This window comes from Argentina silus (assembly GCF_951799395.1).
Source record: "Argentina silus genome assembly, contig: scaffold_174, whole genome shotgun sequence".
Classification (NCBI taxonomy): Eukaryota; Metazoa; Chordata; class Actinopteri; order Argentiniformes; family Argentinidae; genus Argentina; species Argentina silus.
In genome coordinates, this window is record NW_028152412.1 from 63,676 (window position 1) to 81,469 (window position 17,794).

Here is a 17,794-nt window from a genome sequence, read left to right on the forward strand (position 1 = left end):
GTCGTTTGTTTGTTTTAAGATGGACTGATGATGAATGCAGACAACCACAAAAAGATAAACCATTTCTTTCGTTAAATAAAAACAAGACATTACACAATTAGCATAAAACATTACACATGGGGACAACATTGCACATGGGGATGTGAATGTTTCATTAAATAATTACCAAAACAAGAATTTCAATTCCATTAACTGCATGCAAGAGTTAAAGATATCAGTTAACAAATGGAAGTGAGTTGAGTGTAGTTGAGGTATTTTGGCAGTCCAGCCTTGGGGGATTGTGGAGTCACTGCATATTCTAAAAGCCTCAGTGGTCAAGCTTGTTGGCTCACAGCAGCTTTTTTGTAACATGATTAAACTACTGAAATGCCCCTGCAGTGATGTCATCTAATTTGGGATGTGATATCTGTGGCAGGACTTGGTTTGGGATTGCTTTCTGAGATCCAGATCTGCTGCTATCTGAGCTGTGCATCAGGGAACATGGCCATCTTGGGACCAGATCCTTTTTTAACAACTATTTTTAGATTTTCAAATTTACTGACACCACCGGCTGTGTGTCTAGGACAGGACAAGTATATTACAATAGACAACATTATTAACACCAGTGGCCATGCCCCCCACACCCCGAAGCTCAAGGCCAAGGGTTGGGGTTCGTTTGAGCTGCTGCTGTTGGGGTACGGGGTCCTGGGGGTGCAGGAAGCATGGCCAACCCCTTCTATTTCACAGGTTTGACCTAGCACACTTGGAATATTATAAATCATATAAATCAATAGAAACATTTAAAGTGTTCCTTCTTGTCTTTCTATGAATGTGTTAAATACAGTATGAGGTTGTTCATTAGTTTAATTGCTGCATGTTTCTGGCCTTGACCTCAATGAAGCAGCTGCTGTCTCTGGTTTAACACTGTGTGGACCACAGGTTTCACTTTTGACATGATGAAAGGAGCCTCAGTTATTTAGTCTTGTAATCCAGCCACCATGTCTTGAGGCCCGAGAACCACAACATGTCATAACAACAGTCAACTTCATGTAGAGATCATATGAAAAGCGTAGTATGTAATGGGCTGCGAAATTGATGTCTTGATTACTTGTTGGATCCTAATTAAATTCTTCTACATAGCATTGCCTTGGCGTCTCTGTGAGCTGTCTAGTAATAGCTATTACAACCTTGGACCGGGCTGTGCATAAGTAGACCAGACCTGCCAACCCAGGCCCGGGGCGAAGTTGGTGACTTTTTAGCATTTGGCAATGTCTGTTAGCTGTTCAAAAGTCTTATGGCGTGCCGGTAGAAACCATCTCACTACCTGTCTTAGACCGGATGTACCGGTACTGTCTGCCAGATGGTAGCAGAGAGAACAGACCGTGGCTGGGGTCCTTGGTGATCTTCTGGGTCTTCCTCAGACCGTGGCTGGGGTCCTTGGTGATCTTCTGGGTCTTCCTCAGACCGTGGCTGGGGTCCTTGGTGATCTTCTGGGTCTTCCTCAGACCGTGGCTGGGGTCCTTGGTGATCTTCTGGGTCTTCCTCAGACCGTGGCTGGGGTCCTTGGTGATCTTCTGGGTCTTCCTCAGACCGTGGCTGGGGTCCTTGGTGATCTTCTGGGTCTTCCTCAGACCGTGGCTGGGGTCCTTGGTGATCTTCTGGGTCTTCCTCAGACCGTGGCTGGGGTCCTTGGTGATCTTCTGGGTCTTCCTCAGACCATGGCTGGGGTCCTTGGTGATCTTCTGGGTCTTCCTCAGACCGTGGCTGGGGTCCTTGGTGATCTTCTGGGTCTTCCTCAGACCGTGGCTGGGGTCCTTGGTGATCTTCTGGGTCTTCCTCAGACCGTGGCTGGGGTCCTTGGTGATCTTCTGGGTCTTCCTCAGACCGTGGCTGGGGTCCTTGGTGATCTTCTGGGTCTTCCTCAGACCGTGGCTTCAAGGTCGAGAGTATCTCCACTTATTATTATTATTGTTAGACATTTTTGTCTTTCCTCACTCATTTATTTAAGTATGCATTTATGTGTACCAATATTTATTGCCCCCTAGATGACAGGACCTGCCTGAACTGTTGGAATCATAGATATGTTGTTAACTGCCAGCTGTATTGAGTTAACAGATTAAACTGTCATTGAGTATATTTTAGGTATTTCTGCAGTAGTCATAGGGATCGCATAGTTATGTTTAATGTGGCTTTAAAAGACATGGTGGTGTGGTCACATAGTTTTATCACCAACAGCATGAGTTTGTTGGAGAGGTTTTGTAACATGATCAAACCATTAAAACGTCCCCACAGTAAGACTCTAATTTGGGATGTGAAATGACATATGGCAGAGCTCCACAAAACAGAAATCCTGGCCTCTTTGAAGAGGCTCATTCAGATCTTGTTCTCCAAGCCACATTCAGGCCTGACTAATATGGTCAACAGAATGTGCTGCGCTACACCTGATCTTTCTCACTCTGCAGTACAGTACAGCATATGTTTTCATCTGAGTAGTATATGGAAAGCTGAATATGGCCATGTTCAGAAACGGAGGTGTCAGAAATACATCCAGCCATCACAGCACAGCTTGGGTCATTGGGGAGCGCTATAGGACATAGAGATGGGGATCAGAGCAGATCTGCTGCCATTTGAGCAGTGAACCATGGCCTACAGTGTACACATATGCCCTGCTGACATAACCTCCCCTCCTTCCTGTCTTTCTCTACTTTCTCTGTCCAATAAAAACTGAAAAAAAGACGAGAGTGGGAGGGACTACCACACTCCAAACAATAATCTATGAATACATCTCAGAACTGTTGATAATCACACCAAACACCAAACACCATGATAACTCTGATAATATCACTCAATCCAGCTGTGTGACAATGTGTCAACTCCACATCTCATTCCATGTTCCTTCCTCTGTGGATCTCCAGGATGTCTCATAGTGTCCAGGATGTCTCATAGTGTCCAGGATGTCTCATAGTGTCTAGGATGTCTCATAGTGTCCAGGTGTGTCTAGGATGTCTCATAGTGTCTAGGATGTCTTATAGTGTCTAGGATGTCTCATAGTGTCTAGGATGTCTCATAGTGTCCAGGATGTCTCATAGTGTCTAGGATGTCTCATAGTGTCCAGGATGTCTCATAGTGTCCAGGATGTCTCATAGTGTCTAGGATGTCTCATAGTGTCTAGGATGTCTCATAGTGTCCAGGATGTCTCATAGTGTCCAGGATGTCTCATAGTGTCTAGGATGTCTCATAGTGTCTAGGATGTCTCATATTGTCTAGATGTGTCTAGGTGTGTCTAGGATGTCTCATAGTGTCCAGGATGTCTCATAGTGTCTAGGATGTCTCATAGTGTCTAGGATGTCTCATAGTGTCCAGGATGTCTCATAGTGTCTAGGATGTCTCATAGTGTCTAGGATGTCTCATAGTGTCCAGGATGTCTCATAGTGTCTAGGATGTCTCATAGTGTCTAGGATGTCTCATATTGTCTAGATGTGTCTAGGTGTGTCTAGGATGTCTCATAGTGTCCAGGATGTCTCATAGTGTCTAGGATGTCTTATAGTGTCTAGGATGTCTCATAGTGTCTAGGATGTCTCATAGTGTCTAGGTGTGTCTAGGATGTCTCATAGTGTCTAGGATGTCTCATAGTGTCCAGGTGTGTCTAGGATGTCTCATAGTGTCTAGGATGTCTCATAGTGTCTAGGATGTCTCATAGTGTCCAGGATGTCTCATAGTGTCTAGGATGTCTCATAGTGTCTAGGATGTCTCATAGTGTCCAGGTGTGTCTAGGATGTCTCATAGTGTCTAGGATGTCTCATAGTGTCTAGGATGTCTCATAGTGTCCAGGATGTCTCATAGTGTCTAGGATGTCTCATAGTGTCTAGGATGTCTCATAGTGTCCAGGTGTGTCTAGGATGTCTCATAGTGTCTAGGATGTCTCATAGTGTCTAGGATGTCTCATAGTGTCCAGGATGTCTCATAGTGTCTAGGATGTCTCATAGTGTCTAGGATGTCTCATAGTGTCCAGGTGTGTCTAGGATGTCTCATAGTGTCTAGGATGTCTCATAGTGTCTCGGATGTCTCATAGTGTCTCGGATGTCTCATAATATAATAATATATGCCATTTAGCTGACGCTTTTATCCAAAGCGTCTTACACTGCAGTGAAAGCATACATTTCAGTATATACTGTATGGTCCCAGCAGGAATCAAACCCACAACCTAAGTGTTGTTAGTGCCACGCTCTACCAACTAAGCCACAGAGGACCACAATATCATAGTGTCTAGGTGTGTCTAGGATGTCTCATAGTGTCTAGGTGTGTCTAGGATGTCTCATAGTGTCTAGGTGTGTCTAGATGTGTCTAGGTGTGTCTAGGATGTCTCATAGTGTCTAGGTGTGTCTAGGTGTGTCTAGGATGTCTCATAGTGTCTAGGATGTCTCATAGTGTCTAGGTGTGTCTAGATGTGTCTAGGTGTGTCTAGGATGTCTCATAGTGTCTAGGATGTCTCATAGTGTCTAGGTGTGTCTAGGATGTCTCATAGTGTCTAGGATGTCTCATAGTGTCTAGGTGTGTCTAGGATGTCTCATAGTGTCTAGGATGTCTCATAGTGTCTAGGATGTCTCATAGTGTCTAGGTGTGTCTAGATGTGTCTAGGATGTCTCATAGTGTCTAGGATGTCTCATAGTGTCTAGGTGTGTCTAGGTGTGTCTAGGATGTCTCATAGTGTCTAGGTGTGTCTAGGTGTGTCTAGGTGTGTCTAGGTGTGTCTAGGATGTCTCATAGTGTCTAGGTGTGTCTAGGTGTGTCTAGGTGTGTCTAGGATGTCTCATAGTGTCTAGGATGTCTCATTGTGTCTAGGTGTGTCTAGGATGTCTCATAGTGTCTAGGTGTGTCTAGGTGTGTCTAGGTGTGTCTAGGTGTGTCTAGGTGTGTCTAGATGTGTCTAGGATGTCTCATAGTGTCTAGGTGTGTCTAGGTGTGTCTAGGTGTGTCTAGGTGTGTCTAGGTGTGTCTAGGATGTCTCATAGTGTCTAGGTGTGTCTAGGTGTGTCTAGGTGTGTCTAGGATGTCTCATAGTGTCTAGGTGTGTCTAGGTGTGTCTAGGTGTGTCTAGGATGTCTCATAGTGTCTAGGATGTCTCATTGTGTCTAGGTGTGTCTAGGATGTCTCATAGTGTCTAGGTGTGTCTAGGTGTGTCTAGGTGTGTCTAGGTGTGTCTAGATGTGTCTAGGATGTCTCATAGTGTCTAGATGTGTCTAGGATGTCTCATAGTGTCTAGGTGTGTCTAGGTGTGTCCAGGTGTGTCTAGGATGTCTCATAGTGTCTAGGTGTGTCTAGGATGTCTCATAGTGTCTAGGTGTGTCTAGGATGTCTCATAGTGTCTACGATGTCTCATAGTGTCTAGGTGTGTCTAGGATGTCTCATAGTGTCTACGATGTCTCATAGTGTCTAGGTGTGTCTAGGTGTGTCTAGGTGTTTCTAGATGTGTCTAGGATGTCTCATAGTGTCTAGATGTGTCTAGGTGTGTCTAGGATGTCTCATAGTGTCTAGGATGTCTCATAGTGTCTAGATGTGTCTAGGTGTGTCTAGGATGTCTCATAGTGTCTAGATGTGTCTAGGTGTGTCTAGGTGTGTCTAGGTGTGTCTAGGATGTCTCATAGTGTCCAGGATGTCTCATAGTGTCTAGGATGTCTCATAGTGTCTAGGATGTCTCATATTGTCTAGATGTGTCTAGGATGTCTCATATTGTCTAGATGTGTCCAGGTGTGTCTAGGATGTCTCATAGTGTCTAGGATGTCTCATAGTGTCCAGGATGTCTCATAGTGTCTAGGATGTCTCATAGTGTCTAGGATGTCTCATAGTGTCTAGGATGTCTCATAGTGTCCAGGATGTCTCATAGTGTCTAGGATGTCTCATAGTGTCTAGGTGTGTCATGCTGTCCCTCCTAAAGACCTCTTCACCCCCACTATCCCCCCTGTACTAACTCTAACCCCTACCCTTGAGACCTCTTCACCCCCACTACCCCCCTGTACAAGTTCTCTCCTGTTAATAATAATAATTTTTAAAAAAGGCTTCTGTCATTACGACTGCCAATGGCCCCTGGTCTGAGTATTGATTACTTATGATGACTGTTGGATAAATGATTCAGTTACTTAAACAAATGGATTTGTTGTACGTCGCTTTGGATAAAGGTGTCTGTAAATGCCCTAAATGTAAATGTAAATGTAAATGCATGCACACACGCGTCTCCCCCCAGGATCCCTTCCCGCCATGCTGGATTCTATTTCCAGCTGTCCCAGAAATGAAGCCTCTGCTATGTGTGTTGCATGGTGGGCAGACTGGATATAGTTGTTTTATGGCTTATGATTTAAAACACTCTGACAGTGCAACCTTAACCCACTGGCGACTCTGAGTGTAACATTGCTGAATATATTCAAATACTTTTTTTGCATATTACAAGAGCTTGGTTAGGTAGTCTGACATGTTACTTTTGATAGTGTGTCATGTTGTTATGTGAAAATAAACATATGGCCACACTAATTACAAGTAATTACAACACATGTATATGGCCTACATAGATGATAACCAAACATTTATGAACAAATTCATATTAAAGAAATAGTGTTATAACATGTCCTTACATCTGACCCCTTTGTCAACCTTTATCTGGCATTTTGATTTGTGATAAAGCATAGGCCTTATTATGGGTAATGAAGATGTCTTGAAGCCTTTAGAGATTATTATATGGAAGAGTATTTTAAACACTGGTTAATTATAACAGTTTTCCCTGGTAAGGTCACATGATGTCCTGCCCATAACGAGATTCTGACTGTGGGGGGGAATGTGGTCATTTTTGCACACCCCCTGAGACAACACACACACACACCCCTCCGAGACAACACACCTGCACACCCCCAAAGGGCCAGTAACAAGCTCACATCCGGCTCACATCCGGGTGATCAGCAGTTTACTGAAAAGCTCAGACACACATAAACATAGTGACATCACAGAACAGGCTGTAAATCAGGCTGTGAGGACCAGGGGAATCCCTCACTGCATTCTGACTCACGCTCAGGGCTAAAGGTTATTTGACAGTTTGTTCTGACTGTGTTCCAATTCCACTCTCTCAAACTGATCTCCTTTAGGCCTCTCTAACAACCTTTCATCATAAGTGACATTCTCCAACACTGGGCCTTTACTGCCCTCTACTGGATGTATGTCATACTACATGTGTGTGTTGTGTTACTTGCAAGCAATGGTCAGCCGCCAAACCCCTGCCCGATCACTCCACTCTTCCACCTCGGCTGGCCGCCTGGCACCACCGCCTGGCACCGCCGCCTCTACGTGGATGCAGCAGCCGCGCTACTCGGTCCTGGCGCCCCGCTGGTGGGAGGAGCTTCTCACTGCTGTCAGGACTGCAGAGTCACTACCAATCTTCCACCGTAGATTGAAGACCCATCTCTTCAGGCTACATCTTAACAGTCCCTCCTAAAGACCTCTTCACCCCCACTACCCCCCTGTACTAACCCTAACCCTAGAGACCTCTTCACCCCCACTACCCCCCTGTATTAACCCTAACCCTAGAGACCTCTTCACCCCCACTACCCCCCTGTACTAACCCTAACCCTAACCCTAACCCTAGAGACCTCTTCACCCCCACTACCCCCCTGTCCTAACCCTAACTCTAACCCTAGAGACCTCTTCACCCCCACTACCCCCTTGTACTAACCCTAACCCTAGAGACCTCTTCACCCCCACTACCCCCTGTACTAACCCTAACCCTAGCTCTAGAGACCTCTTCACCCCCACTACCCCCCTGTACTAACCCTAACCCTAGAGACCTCTTCACCCCCACTACCCCCCTGTACTAACCCTAACCCTAGAGACCTCTTCACCCCCACTACCCCCCTGTACTAACCCTAACCCTAGAGACCTCTTCACCCCCACTACCCCCCTGTACTAACCCTAACCCTAACCCTAGAGACCTCTTCACCCCCACTACCCCCCTGTACTAACCATAACCCTAGAGACCTCTTCACCCCCACTACCCCCCTGTACTAACCCTAACCCTAGAGACCTCTTCACCCCCACTACCCCGCTGTACTTATAATGAGGGACTTGTTCAATAAGGGCTCCTTTCAGGCTACATATGCAGATGCATTGTAATCAATATTAATCAATAATATTAGTTTGGTTCTCATTTAGCACCAGCTTAAGATCAACATGCAATCTTTGAATGGAATTAAAAGCTGAAGGTCAAGAATGGCCTGTTGGGCTCAGGGGGCATCGGAGCAGACAACAGTGTCATCAGCATAAAGATCAAATCAAGGTCAAACCAAACTAATCAAGGACAAACTAACCCTAGCCCTAACCCTAACCCTAATCCTGACCCTGACCCTGACCCTAACCCTGACCCTAACCCTGACCCTGACCCTGACCCTAACCCTAACCCTGACCCTGACCCTAACCCTAACCCTAACCCTGACCCTGACCCTGACCCTAACCCTGACCCTGACCCTAACCCTGACCCTGACCCTGACCCTAACCCTGACCCCCTGATTACAGTATTTAGACTGAATGAGAAGCCCATGTATGTATTGATTGTATTGTTGCACACACATTGAAATGATGTTCAGACGTTGTGAATTTATGATTGTTCTATTCCAATTCCTCAGGGTAAAGGATGAGATACCATATACTGTGAGCTAAGTCTGTAAATGTTATAAACAGTCATCAAACAAGGTGTGAGCCAAATAAAGAATTTTTGAATTTAACATATTACCCTTTAATTAGATAATCTCAAACAGTCAAATCAAGACAGTAGTGATAGAAAATAAAACTGATTCCACCTTTGAGATGCTCCAAAGTCTTAACAGTTAAGAAATAACAACATCCATACAAATTACAAGATAAATGTATAACAGGCAACCTGTGATTTAAAAGGATGATGTCACAAGGAATGCAAATACACAATTGAAGGTATTTAGAGATGATGAACTACGAAACCAATCCTTAAAATCATGAACATGTCACACACAACGCACATATTTCAGATGACATATTTCTCCAAATCGGTTTTATAAGGTGACACAAGATCAACTTTATTGATTATTCTCCACTGGCTGTAACCATGGTACCCTGGTGGTTGATGGCGAGGCCTACCGTACGGTCGGGACACGCTCAATCATCAGACATCGTTTGCCTGGGAGGTCACGGTGTCCTGATGGCCAGTCATTTCCATGGCTGCTCCTCATGCAAAGACAAACCTGGGACTCAGTGAGAGGTGGATCTGACACGTCATTATAGGGAAGTCTTGAACAGAGAAAATCCTTGGACAAGAGGCAAAGACAGAAACTTTCCCTAAAGAACAAACACACCACATTTGCACTTGACCTCTCATTGTCACGGAAGGCACAGTTGACTTCTCCTGTGGTCTTTGTTCTCATCCATCTTTAGGCTTTTGAACAGTGATTTATTAAACTTCTGCCTAATGTTGGGCTGGTTTCCCAGACTAACCCTAACCCTGGGTTGAACCTATAGTCAACAGACCCAGACCATAGTCAACAGACCCAGACCATAGTCAACAGTGCAGTAATAACACAGAGGTAAAATATCAGCAATACACAATAATTACAACAATACACAATAGGATAAGTTGGAATAGCCTAAATCAATCAATCAATCTTTTTACATACACAAATGTCACAAAGTGCTTCACAACAAAATAATACTAAACAATATAAACAATAAATACAATACAAACAATATGATCTAACACCAAATCATAGCCCCCCAGGAGTAAGCCAAGGAATAAACTCCCCAGAGGGGAGAAAAATATAGGGCACAGTGGCAAGGAAAAACTCTGTCAGGGGAAGAAACCTTGAGAGGAACCAGACTCCAGGGGGACCCATCCTCCTCTGGCTGACCAGGTGCTGAACAGTAAACTCATGTGGAATGTGGTGTGGTGCAGGAGTTCAGGGGTCCATAGTCCACTGGACCAGGGTAGAGGGTGGAGGAGACTCAGCCTGGACCAGGGTAGAGGGTGGAGGGTGGAGGAGACTCAGCCTGGACCAGGGTAGAGGGTTAGAGGGTGGAGTAGACTCAGCCTGGACCAGGGTAGAGGGTGGAGGAGACTCAGCCTGGACCAGGGTAGAGGGTGGAGGGTGGAGGAGACTCAGCCTGGACCAGGGTAGAGGGTAGAGGGTGGAGTAGACTCAGCCTGGACCAGGGTAGAGGGTGGAGGGTGGAGTAGACTCAGCCTGGACCAGGGTAGAGGGTGGAGCCCAGTTCTACCCAGAGCCCAGTTCTACTCAGTTCTACCCAGAGCCCAGCCCATTATACAACCATCACACAACCATCACACAACCATCATACAACCATCATATAACCATCACACAACCATCATATAACCATCATATAACATCACACAACCATCATACAACCATCACACAACCATCACACAACCATCATACAACCATCAACCAACCATCATACAACCATCATATAACCATCACACAACCATCATACAACCATCACACAACCATCATACAACCATCATATAACCATCACACAACCATCATACAACCATCAACCAACCATCACACAACCATCATTGTGATGTGACGTCCCAGTGGGAGGGGGTGAAGTGGACAGAGGAGGGTGAGGATGAGAATACATACAGATCCAAAACACTGAAAAATAAAGACACACAACTTATTAAAAAGACAGTGGTTTCTTTATTTGTAAATTAAAAATCACAAAAATATTAGCTACCAACAATAAAAAATATGAACAACAATTGATTGATTGTAGAGTCCAGATCATAATTCTTATTTGCTTCTAGTTAATGAATGATGATCCCGACTCTCTCATATCAGATATGATCAGACAGAGTTACTGGACAGGACAACCCTAACCCTAACCCTAACCCTAACCCTAACCCTCCTAGATCAGACCTCAACTCCTCACTGTAGCCCCATCCCAAATCAACTCCTAGCCCCTATGCCCCATATCCTAGCCCCTACGCCCTACATCCTAGCCCCTACTCCCCACACCCTACGCCCCACCCCCCACACCCTACGCCCCACCCCCCACACCCTACGCCCCAGCCCTTACACCCTACGCCCCACCCCCCACACTCTACACCCCACCCCCCACACCCTACGCCACAACCCTTACACGCTAGGCCCTACCCCCCACAACCTAGGCCCTATGCTCTAGTAGGTAGGGTGTAGGGGGCAGGGGGTGGGCATGGGGGGTATAATGGTTGGGTGTAGTGGGTAGAACCAGCCTGATGCTGATGATGTCACCAGACTACAGAAAGACGGCGGTGAGGCTCCTGGAGAGCTGACATGAGAGCAGTGTGTGTGTGTGTGTGTGTGTGTGTGTGTGTGTGTGTGTGTGTTTGTGGTGCACAACTCTGTACCTTTAATACAGTTCATCTACAAATGGACTCAGAGGACTCCACTGCTATAATAATAATAATAATAATAATAATAACAATAATAATAATAATAACAATAATAACAATAATAATAACAACAACAACACAAGGCTTTTCAGACACACACACACACACACACACACACACACACACACACACACACACACACACACACACACACACAGTAGTAGGACTGTTTGTTTGGTAATTGTCGTTATTATTAAATGAACATGAGACATATTTTCACATCAACATTCCACTGTGGCACTTAATCATCTGTGATTGGCTAGTGAGTTATCAAGACTCCTCCCCCTCCCGTCACACACAGAGAGAGGGCGTCTGTGTGTGTGCGTGTGTGTGTGTGTGTGTGTGTGTATATGTGTGTGTGTGTGTGTGTGTGTGTGTGTGTGTGTGTGTGTGTGTGTGTGTGTGTGTGTGTGTGTGTGTAAGCAGGTCAGTTCTCCATGAGGGACATCCATCTCTCTTCTGTCTCTGGGGAAGACGGACAGACTAGGTCCTTCTCTCGGGGGGGGAGGGGGGGGGGGGGGACAGGTTGGGGGTGTCCTGTTTATCCACGTATCCCCTGCCTGGCTGGGGGGGGTTGTGTCAGTTCCTGGGTGGGGCGGGGGTTGTGTCAGTTCCTGGGGCGGGGGGCAGGGGGGGGTGTTGTGTCAGTTCCTGGGGGGGGGGGCAGGGGGGTATTCCATCGGTCCTTAACATCCCCGAGTGTCCCTGTATCCCAGTAGGGTGTTGTGTCCTTGTCTTACTCCTGGGGTGTTAGGGGGGGGGGGGGGGGGGTGTTGGGTACCCCTGGTTCCGGGGGTGTTGGGGGGGGGTACCCCTGGTTCCGGGGATGTTGGGGGGGGGTACCCCTGGTTCCGGGGGTGTTGGGGGGGGGGTACCCCTGGCTCCGGGGATGTTGGGGGGGGGGGGTACCCCTGGCTCCGGGGATGCTGGGGGGGGGGGGGGTACCCCTGGCTCCGAGGATGCTGGGGGGGGGGGGGGGGGGGTACCCCTGGCTCCGGGGATGCTGGGGGGGGGGGGTACCCCTGGCTCCGGGGATGTTGGGCGGGGGGGGGGGGGTACCCCTGGCTCCGGGGATGTTGGGTGGGGGGGGGGTTCCCCTGGTTCCGGGGATGTTGGGGGGGGGGGTACCCCCGGGGTTACCTGCTGTGCAGCAGCTCCTCTCTCAGCCAGCCTGGGAGAGGCTGAGCCATCCTGTACAGCAGCTTAGACAACTCCACATTATGGTCCCTGTAGTGGTCCCTCAGGAAGGAACGAGACTAGGGGGAGGGAGGGGGGAGAGAGAGAGGGGGGGGGGAGGGGAGAGAGAGAGGGAGGGGAGGAGGGGGGAGGGAGGGGGGAGAGAGAGAGGGGGGGGGGAGGGGGAGAGAGAGGGAGGGGAGGAGGGGGGAGGGAGGGGGGAGAGAGAGAGAGGGAGGGGAGGAGGGGGAGAGAGAGGGAGGGGAGGAGGGGGGAGGGAGGAGGATACAAATGTATTTGTTTTGGAACAACTTTAAACATTATAAACAATAATAACAATACAAACAATCTGATCTGACACCGAACCACAGACCCCCAGGAGTCAGCCAAGGAAAAACCTCCCCAGAGGGGACAGTAGACAGTAGAGGGACAGTAGAGGGACAGTAGAGGGGACAGTAGACAGTAGAGGGACAGTAGAGGGACAGTAGACAGTAGAGGGACAGTAGAGGGACAGTAGAGGGTCAGTAGAGGGTCAGTAGAGGGACAGTAGAGGGACAGTAGAGGGTCAGTAGACAGTAGAGGGACAGTAGAGGGACAGTAGAGGGACAGTAGACAGTAGAGGGACAGTAGAGGACAGTAGAGGGGACAGTAGACAGTAGAGGGACAGTAGAGGGACAGTAGACAGTAGAGGGACAGTAGAGGGACAGTAGAGGGTCAGTAGAGGGGACAGTAGAGGGACAGTAGAGGGACAGTAGAAGGGACAGTAGACAGTAGAGGGACAGTAGACAGTAGAGGGACAGTAGAGGGACAGTAGAGGGACAGTAGAGGGGACAGTAGAGGGACAGTAGACAGTAGAGGGACAGTAGACAGTAGAGGGACAGTAGAGGGACAGTAGAGGGTCAGTACAGGGGACAGTAGAGGGACAGTAGAGGGGACAGTAGAGGGACAGTAGAGGGACAGTAGAGGGTCAGTAGACAGTAGAGGGACAGTAGAGGGACAGTAGAGGGGACAGTAGAGGGTCAGTAGACAGTAGAGGGACAGTAGAGGGACAGTAGACAGTAGAGGGACAGTAGAGGGACAGTAGAGGGACAGTAGAGGGACAGTAGAGGGTCAGTAGACAGTAGAGGGACAGTAGAGGGTCAGTAGAGGGACAGTAGACAGTAGAGGGACAGTAGACAGTAGAGGGTCAGTAGAGGGGACAGTAGAGGGACAGTAGAGGGACAGTAGAGGGTCAGTAGACAGTAGAGGGACAGTAGAGGGTCAGTAGACAGTAGAGGGACAGTAGAGGGTCAGTAGACAGTAGAGGGACAGTAGACAGTAGAGGGGACAGTAGAGGGTCAGTAGACAGTAGAGGGGACTGTAGAGGGACAGTAGAGGGGACAGTAGAGGGACAGTAGAGGGTCAGTAGACAGTAGAGGGACAGTAGAGGGACAGTAGAGGGTCAGTAGACAGTAGAGGGACAGTAGAGGGACAGTAGAGGGTCAGTAGACAGTAGAGGGGACAGTAGAGGGACAGTAGAGGGACAGTAGAGGTCAGTAGACAGTAGAGGGACAGTAGAGGGACAGTAGAGGGTCAGTAGACAGTAGAGGGACAGTAGAGGGACAGTAGAGGGACAGTAGAGGGTCAGTAGAGGGTCAGTAGACAGTAGAGGGACAGTAGACAGTAGAGGGACAGTAGAGGGACAGTAGAGGGACAGTAGAGGGTCAGTAGACAGTAGAGGGACAGTAGAGGGACAGTAGAGGGTCAGTAGAGGGTCAGTAGACAGTAGAGGGACAGTAGACAGTAGAGGGACAGTAGAGGGACAGTAGAGGGACAGTAGAGGGTCAGTAGACAGTAGAGGGACAGTAGACAGTAGAGGGACAGTAGAGGGTCAGTAGAGGGACAGTGTGTGTGTGTGTGTGTGTGTGTGTGTGTCTTACGTCTGCGTCCATGTCAGGGTAGCGGCGACCTTTGCTCTTCCCAGACACTTGGTCTTCCCTCCGTCTGTCAGCTGACACCAGAAGCCCTTCTTAGGATCGAACCTGCAGAGAGAGCAGGAGGAGCACACTGGAGTATGTACTATGTACTATGTACTATGAAGTATGTAGTATGTAGTATGTAGTATGTAAGTATGTAAGTGTGTAGTATGCAAGAACATAGTATGTAGTAAGCAAGTATGCAAGTATGTATGCAAGTATGTAGTATGTAATATACAAGTATGTAGTATGCAAGTATGTAGTGTGTAAATATGTAGTATGCAAGTATGTAGTATGTAGTATGTAACTATGCAAGTGTGTGTGTGTGTGTGTGTGTGTGTGTGTGTGTGTGTGTGTGTGTGTGTGTGTGTGTACTCACGCCAGGATCTTGTGGTAGTTGAGTGTGTTGGTGAGGCCCAGGAACTTCTGGATCTTGTCCATGACCACTGCTGGCTCTGTCCTCACATCTGACCGTCCAGAACCAGGATCTGACAACACACACACACACACACACACACACACGCACGCACACACACACACACGGACCATGTTAGAGAGAGACACACACACAGACACACACAGACAGAGACACACAGACACAGAGACACACACAGACCATGTTAGAGAGACCCCCCCCCCACACCCACCCACCTGGCTGGGGTGGTAGTGTGTGAGCCAGCGGTCCAGGTGGGTGGAGTACCATCCTGGTACCATGCAGCGCTTCTGCAGAACCCTCAGCTTCACTGGTGCCTGTCGGCCCGCGCTGATGACATCATGGAAGGTATACTTCAACGCCACAGGGTCGTCATGAGCACGCTGGTGCTGAAAGAGACGGGGGGGAGGAGGGGGTGAGGGGAGAGGGGAGAGGGGGGGGGGGGGAGAGGAGGGGGGAGGGGAGAGGGGAGAGGGGGGGGGGGAGAGGGGAGAGGAGGGGGAGGGGAGAGGGGGGGGGGGGGGGAGGAGGGAGGGGGGAGAGAGAGAGAGAGAGAGAGAGAGAGAGAGAGAGAGAGAGGATCAGTCTTAGACATTTTTGACCCTTTAGAGTTCTATTCAGTGTGGTACCAGCAGTGGCCAGGTCGGCAGTGTTCTGGTTCTGGTTCTGGTTCTGGGTCTTACCTGGTACCAGGAGTAGGCCCGGTCGGCAGGGTTGATGAGGATGGTGAGGATGCGGGCCTTGGGCAGCAGGGCGGCCGCCCGCCTGGGAACCACCTCTGAGTCAAAGTAGTTGGCACTCTTCTCGAAGTAGAAGTCTGAGCTGCTGTTGGATGGCAGGGGGAAGTACTCCATATACCTACACACACACACACACACACACACACACACACACACACACACACACACACACACACACACCACACACACACACACACACACACACACACACACACACCACACACACACACATACACACACACACACACACACACACAGACCCACAACATGTGAGATGCATGAGCTGAACCTATCAGGCACCACATCAGTATCACATGATCTGTTCAGCCCAACTGCAGTGTGACCAATGAGCAACTGAGGGTAGGAAAGGAGGTAGGAAAGGTAGTAGGAAAGGTGGTAGAAAAGGTGGTAGGAAAGGTAGGAAAGGTAGTAGGAAAGGTGGTAGGAAAGGAGGTAGGAAAGGTGGTAGGAAAGGTAGGAAAGGTGGTAGGAAAGGAGGTAGGAAAGGTAGGAAAGGAGGAGAGGAGGAGGAGAGGAGGAGAAGAGGAGAGGAGGAGGAGGAGGAAGGAGGAGAGGAGGAGGAGGAGGAGAGGAGGAGGAGGAGGAGGAGGAGAGGAGGAGGAGGAGGAGAGGAGGAGAGGAGGAGGAGGAGAGAGGAGGAGGAGGAGGAGAAGTCCCACCAGTCGATGCCTCGGTGGTAGTTGTGTCCATTGAAGAACTGGATCTCCTCGAAGGTGTCCTTACTGGGGAAGTTACTGGTCAGGTCAGGGTGCATGCCCAGGAACAGGTACAGGGCTGTGGTGCCTGGGGGGGGAGAGAGGGAGGGAGAGGGAGGGGGAGAGGGAGGAAGGGGGGGGGGGGGGGGGGGGGGGAGAGAGGGAGGGGAGGGGGGGCAGGGGGGAGAGAGGGAGGGACCAGGAGAGAGAGGGAGGGGGAGGGGAGAGAGAAGGAGGGGAGGAGGAGAGAGGGGGGGGGGGGGGTGTCAGGTTGTCAGAGGTAATTATGGTGTTTCACCCTCTCATCCTGTCTGTCTGTCTGCCTGCCTGTCTGTCTGCCTGCCTGTCTGCCTGCCTGTCTGTCTGTCTGCCTGCCTGTCTGCCTGCCTGTCTGTCTGTCTGTCTGTCTGTCTGCCTGCCTGTCTGCCTGTCTGTCTGTCTGTCTGTCTGCCTGCCTGCCTGTCTGTCTGTCTGTCTGTCTGTCTGCCTGCCTGTCTGTCTGTCTGTCTGTCTGTCTGCCTGTCTCACCAGTCTTCTGGGGTCCGATGATGAGCAGCTTGGGGAAGCGGTCGCAGGTCTTCTCTTTGGACCAGATGTCCTTGTGCCTTTTGTCCTCACAGGGATCCTGTAGGAGGGAGGAGGCGGGGTCAGGAGAGGAACTACCGTGACATCATCACATTGCTCACACAGGCCTGGCTCTGACCCCAACCCTGACCCTGACCCCTGACCCTGTCCCTGTCCCTGACCCCTGACCCCTGACCCTAACTGGACCTCTGCTTCATGAAACCTTTAGTTTATTGTAAGACACATTCTTCACTTTATTCTCTTTGAGTTTGGAAGCTCTGACCTGCATTAAAGCGTTTCTGACAGTGGACACACACACACACACACACACACACACACATACATACATACACTCCCACTCCCACTCCCACTCATGGCATTTATCAGACGTCTTTATCCAAAGACACTTACAACAAATCCATTAGTTTAAGTAAGTGAATCATCTGAACATCAGTCATCAGAAGATAGTCATCAATGCTCAGACCAGGGGCCATCGGCAGTCACAATGACAGAAGTGCTACACACACACACACACACACACACACACACACACACACACACACACACACACACACACACACACACACACACACACACACACACACACACACACACACACACACACACACACACACACACCCAGCCTACCTGCCAGAGGGGGTCCCGGTCCTGGGGGAAGAGGGTGAAGTATTTGTGGGCGAGGGGGAGGGGGGCGAGGGTCTGGAGCTTCAGGTTGGTCCAGGTCTGGATGAAGGTCACCAGCCTCTTAAAGGTGT

At 49.1% G+C, this 17,794-nt stretch overlaps 1 protein-coding gene across 1 annotated transcript; it reads right to left on the reverse strand.

The window, feature by feature from the left end:
• Positions 1-12,261: 12,261 nt before the first annotated feature.
• LOC310824841 (bifunctional heparan sulfate N-deacetylase/N-sulfotransferase 1-like) lies at positions 12,262-17,789 on the reverse strand (the record flags this gene model as incomplete). Its single annotated transcript, XM_083698095.1, is given in 10 exon segments — positions 12,262-12,690; positions 14,530-14,573; positions 14,576-14,631; positions 14,945-15,029; positions 15,032-15,053; positions 15,217-15,387; positions 15,682-15,856; positions 16,419-16,542; positions 16,983-17,079; positions 17,667-17,789. Coding segments are annotated over 10 exon segments (1,017 nt in total), but the record flags the coding sequence as incomplete, so codon positions are not given.
• Positions 17,790-17,794: the final 5 nt, after the last annotated feature.